The sequence below is a fragment of the Schistocerca nitens genome, chromosome 3 (assembly GCF_023898315.1).
Source record: "Schistocerca nitens isolate TAMUIC-IGC-003100 chromosome 3, iqSchNite1.1, whole genome shotgun sequence".
NCBI lineage: Eukaryota > Metazoa > Arthropoda > Insecta > Orthoptera > Acrididae > Schistocerca > Schistocerca nitens.
The window spans coordinates 830,164,544-830,170,543 of NC_064616.1; the positions used below are offsets into that span (position 1 = coordinate 830,164,544).

General features: G+C 39.8%; 1 protein-coding gene across 3 annotated transcripts in view; it reads left to right on the plus strand.

The window, feature by feature from the left end:
* Nucleotides 1-865, plus strand: part of LOC126248850 (protein unc-50 homolog A) — a 97,586-nt gene extending 96,721 nt beyond the window's left edge. For all 3 annotated transcript variants that reach the window (XM_049950278.1, XM_049950280.1, XM_049950277.1), the window contains exon 7: nucleotides 488-865. In XM_049950278.1, coding sequence (XP_049806235.1) covers nucleotides 488-624 — 137 coding nt within the window. In that variant the 3' untranslated portion in view covers nucleotides 625-865. The remainder of the gene's footprint in view (nucleotides 1-487) is intronic.
* The last annotated feature ends 5,135 nt before the right edge of the window (nucleotides 866-6,000 follow it).

Genomic DNA, 6,000 nt, shown 5'->3' on the forward strand with positions numbered 1-6,000 from the left:
TACGTGCAAAGTCATCTGGCTGTGGCATGCATTCATTTCAAAAGTTGGACTACAAGATAAACATTTACCTTTTCTGTAATGCTGAAGGTCATTTGTGAATATTAAATCAGTGCGTTTATATTTCTTTTGGGGTCCGAAGAAAATTTTTATCTCCTTAAACAATAAATCACTTAGTACTCTAAAAATGTGCAACTAATTCCACTTTGTAATTTCTCTTTGTTACTGGTTGTGTAAATGTATAGAAACTTTTTATCAAAGCGAGTTGGAAACATTTTTATCTTATTTCTTTTCTACATTTTTACAAGTGTAAGAAATTGTTGCTGTGATCAGTGCTGTAATTATCTGGTCATGATTGTCAGTAACTTGGAGACTATAAACTGAGGGTTTTGTGGCTGCAGATAGTCTTACCTGTAGGAACATCTTTTCTGAAATTGTTTCATATTTTTGTATCTCCACCAAAATTTTTCTTCTTCTTTTCCTGTTGCAGGTTTGCAAATTCTGCAGAGAACTCATATACTTCTTTATCCACTGACAGTGTTGCTGGCATTGTATGTTATAACACTGATGTCTGGTTGGAATATATCTCAAGATATGATGAACTTTTATGAAAGAAGAGTAACGTAACTGAAGATGTGAATCAGTGAAGTGTTGAATATGTATAACATGTATTATAACAAAGTATCAGAGTGGTAACAAAGGAGATGTTGTAATGTGACAGTATTGTCATAAACAGTGTTCGTGACATTAACTTTTTGTACCCAAGGCAGTGAAAAAGAAAAAATAATTTGCCTTATTTTCGGTAATGTAAATTAGTTAAATTGTTTCTTTTAATATGTGATTGTAAATATATATTTCAGAGTTTTGATATTTGTTGTTACAGTATAGTGAAAAGTTTTTGCTTTCCCTGAATTAGGTCTTTCACACAAATATATGCAGTCTTCCAGTTTTGTTACTATCACTTACAGGTAAGTTGATTAGATACATGGTGTTTGAAGTGATCAGATTATCACAAAATGTATAATTACAAGAAGCAATTGCATTTTTAACCTGAAATCAAAATAATTTATTGTACAAACATTGCCATGACTTTTTATTGCTAATGAAAACTAGACAAACAGGTAAGATATAACCTGTAGTAGCAGTAATTAAGATTATCAAACAGGCGTGTAATCTTTGAGAGATCTGGAAATGTGTCTCATCATTGGAAACACTTCAGGGGAAAAAAAGGACCTCTGTATGTAGTATCATTGTTGACAAGCTGAAATTTATTAATGCATATTTGACAATAAAAAACACACCTGTGCTTACTGCGTCCTATTGCAGTTTCACGGTAGTGTGTTTCTCATTCTTAAATATTTCTATAACTACTTACCAGCTGTTTAACAGTGACCATTGCCACATTTGAGCCTAGATATTGTAATGGTATATCAATTGAAGGCATCTTTCAGTATAAATTATACCTCTTTAACACAGATCGACCATATTATAATAGTATGGAAGATTTTGGTAAAAACCTAAGTCTTAGATTGCTTCAGAAATTACAATGTCATTTTTACATACAACTCTCCCCCCCCTCCCTCCCCTCCCCCCCCCCCCCCTATAAATACGTATTAATTTATGTGATACTGAAATGTGTTTCCAAAAGTGGACTCAAAAGTAAGATGAAACTTTCAGTCTCCTGTAAAAAGCAATGTTTTTATCGTACTGCTATGTCCTTGGGACAGCTTTGTACTGGATTATAGAAGATTTGTAGAGATATATGAGAAAACAAATTGTGTTATATTTGAAGGATTGCCTATTGAAAGGATTCTATAAAGATTCCTTCAGTCGGAAATACTATTGTTGATTTCATGTGTAATGTTATTACAGAACGATTTGTTGTTGACAAACCACATACGACTGTTTCAGATGTTTTATCACGTGTATCAAACATTATTTACGTACTCAGGAAACATGGTGTGTCTCGAACTTTTTGTGATTTATAAGCACAGTACAAAGTACCTCAAATAATGCCACTGTGTAGTTTTTAGTGAAAGAGAGGAACTCAAGGTGCCTTTCTTACATCTTCTTATTAATTTGAAATAGCAATTTTAGTTGTAGTTGTACAGTCTTCATTGAAGTGTGGACTACGTTGGAGGGCATTCTACTTTTATCTGCATTTTCACTAATAACATGTATCAATACATGCGAGGTGTTATCAATATGAAGCATACCTTTATATAAAGTAAATTATTTTATAGCATTATAGCACAATATACATGTGTGTTTTTATTAAAAGTTTCTGAAACACCATTATGCTTAAACATGTTTATTCCTTAAGAGACTGCAGTTTTAGTTCTCAGCTTTAGGTAAACTTACAAATAAGCAATGACTTAATTTAGTTCTTTGATCTCTCTCTCTCTCTCTCTCTCTCTCTCTCTCTCTCTCTCTCTCTCTCTCTCTTTTCATTTTATTTGCTAATGAGTTTTTATAACCGAATCTCATCTTGAAGCTGTGCGCCAATGTGTCATTGAAGATACAGTCATATTTTTTTAAAAAAATTGACGTTACATTTCTATAGTTGGTACTTGGATTTACTTTATGTGTTATTCTCAGTGTCTTCTGTAAAATAAAAATATTGTGTTTTATGTACCTCCCAACCCTACAATAATGCATCATGTGAAAGAAATCCGTGTGACCAAAATATTCCATCTGTAAGATTTGGTATCGCCTACTTGTATTCAACTTTCATCTTTTTATCTGTTCTTTCTTCCATTTCATATGATAATACTCTAATCATTGTGAATCCTTCCATTGGCATATTTTCAACAGACAATAGATGCCACATTCTCTAAAACATACCAGCTCTCGTCCTCAGGGGCTCAGCATTTGTTTGCTGGGTGTGGGCTTGGTGATGCTGGGGTTCCTGAGCTGGAGACTGGTAAGTGCTGCCAGTATTCTGTCATTGTAAGTTGTAGGCATGCTTCAGGGACCACCGTATGGCACAGCAGTGGTACATTGTGTGTGCTATAGGAAATGGGATCTTGGCTTGACCACCTGGATTGCAAGGATATAAAAACGTTTGTGAAAAGTACCCTCAATCTCAAGGTGTGCCATGCACCGATGTGATGAATGGCTGTTTAAGTGGAACAGTTGTTAGTGGGCAACCTGTGGGGAAACTGCTATACCTCTGTTGTATAAGGCTTACTCGGCAAGTGGGCTTTGTCTGAGTGGGCCCTTATTTCCCTAGCTGTTCTTGGAACCAAGATGGATCCCTCGAAATTTTCTCATCCGTCTCCCAGTGGAATGGGTGGGCTTCTGGCAGGTAACAACATCCAGTCTCTCAAAAGGTCTCACATGGCGAGTCCTCCAGATTCTAGTTCAGGGTAGTTCAGTCTTTTGTAAAAGAACACATGCTGTGGGTCAGAATGTGTTTCTCATAGTTAAACAAAGGAACGAAATGTTTCAGAAAGTTTCCCCTTTCTACATTCAAAAGGGTTTAGAGGGCATAGAAGGTATATTCAAATCCACCAAGTGTATGCACATTGCAATGTTGTTGGTTGAAATATGTAGTTCCCAACACGCAACAAACCTCAGAATGTGAAACCTCGGGGAATATTCCATTGAAACTGAGCTACACACCACCATGAATTACAGCAGAGGTGTTGCATCGTGCAGGGATCTGGTGGACATTGCCAAAGAACAGAAAACTGAGTGGCCCATAGAAGGCATTGTTGAGATGCTGATCAGGTCAAATCTGACTTGTTTATTCTCCCTTTCATTAGCACAAATCTACCAGAGTATGTGAAGGCAGGTTTTCATCATTTAAATATGTGGCCTTATGTCCTCAAGCCAACGCGCTGTTCTAAGTGCCAGCACTTTGGGCACACTACTCTTGGATGTAAGGGGGAAGCTACTTGTGATAAGTGTGTTAACACCACCCGTGAAGGAGTTGTTTGTTCAACTTAGAAATGTGTGAATTGCTCTGGGGATCACCCTGTCTGGAGTATGGACTACAGTGTATATCTTGAAGAATGGAAGATAAAAGAGCTTTAAACCAGGAAGTGCATCCCGTATGGTGAGGCCAAAAATATGTGTAAGGCCAAGCTGCCGCCCTCCCCTCTGCCCCCACATTCACTACCTCCTTTGCTTCACTTTGCAAAAAGCCTTCCGCCCTCCCCTGTGCCCCCACATTCATTACATCCTTTGCTTCACTTTGTAAAAAGCCTTTTCGGAAAACTGCTACTGTTACACAAACAGAGGTTGTTAGTATCAGCTCTAGTACTTGCATTTATCAATGCATTTGTGCTGCTGCAGTTATTTCAACCCCCCACCCCCCAGAAAATCAGGAAAGGCCATGTTTGCTGACAATGCGGAGCTCCCTGCCCTCGAAAGATTCAATCCAGTCCAAAGTCCAGTGCTGCCACTACCAGTGCTGCAGTTGTGGTTCCAAAGCAAAATAAAAGTCAAAGCATCAGTCACTGATGGAAATGGGAGGTAAACAGTCCGATATCGACATCCTTCTATCTGACGCCTTCCGAGCTGATGGAACGTGATGTTGTGCGGGGCCACTCATCGTGCTGCAAGTCAGAGCCTCCACACGTTGTGGGCACACCTCCCCAGTGGAGAGACTGAGTGAAAGTGCAACACCCATGATAAATGGCTCCCATACTACACTGGAACATTAATGGGTTCAGAACACGTGAAGGATGCCCTCATACTATGGGGCTATACCAGCCATTGCGAGGATGACCTGACTGGAGAAAGTACCAGGGGAGGTGTTTCTGTGTTTGTTTATGATGTGGACCACTTCCCTGCTCTCCCCCAGGCTACTGACCTGGGAGAAGTTGCAGCTGAAAATCGTGTGTCATAGAGGTTCATTGTTTGCTCATTATATTTACCTCCACAAGACGCAATAGTCTCTTAAGAATCTCATTGATCTTATAGAACAACTCCCCCAACCATTTCTCCCACTGAGAGACTTCAATGTCCATCATGTATTGTGGGACTCAGCCTCTGCTTGCCTCATGACGTCTCACAAGCTATGCATCCTCAGCACAGGCACTCCCACTCATTTCTGTGCTGCTGCTAGGTCATCCTCAGGATTCACCTACTGGATGGAGCTCCCTCTTAATAGAAGCAATCACACTGGATGATCAGAAGAGCCAACTGGATGCTGTTCAGCTAGCTGACATGACAGCATCCAGGGCCATATCACCTGAGTCATCCAGTATCCTTCTGACTTCTCCATCCCAAAGTTCTCATGTTATCTTAGGAGGCGACCTGGCCCTTGGTTGACTGGTGAGTGCCATTTAGTAATCTGGGTCAGGCGTACAGTTCTGCGACATTCTAAGTGCCTCCCAGCGGCATAAAACCTTAAGCCCTTCAATTAGCAAGGGCCAAGGCTTGACGCATCATCAAGGAGAGCAAGAGAAGGTAATGGCAAGCATTCCAGGACTCACTAAACTGCTTCACTTGTTCTACAACAGTATGGGAAGCCATCAGTAGGATTTTCAGTTAAGGCATTTGGTTACTTACAGTAACATTGAAACGGGTGTCTCCAAACAACACCTGGAGACATTGTGCAGACAGTGGCAGAGCATTTCACACTGACTACTGCCAATGCCAGCCAGAATCCAGTGTTATGTCATTACCATGCCACCATGGAGAAGGTTGAGTTGGACTTCCACCAATTTGGAATCCTACAACTGTCCGTACTTCATGTGGGAGCTGGATTTATGATGTGGCAAATTAGGTACAACATGTTGCAGCATTTGCAAACAGTGTCATATGAAATCTTCTTACAGTGTTTTAATTTAGTATGACTGACAGGCCATTTTCCTGACTCATGGTGATATCTCTCTGCAAACCAGGATAGGACCAAATGTGTCCTTATAGTTACCAGTGAATTGCCTTAATGAGCTGTGTAGGGAAGATCCTAGGGTGCATGATCAACCATTGTCTAGTTTTGATGTTAGAGATCAGGCAGCTCCTTAGCTGATCTCAGTGTTGATTCGGGAG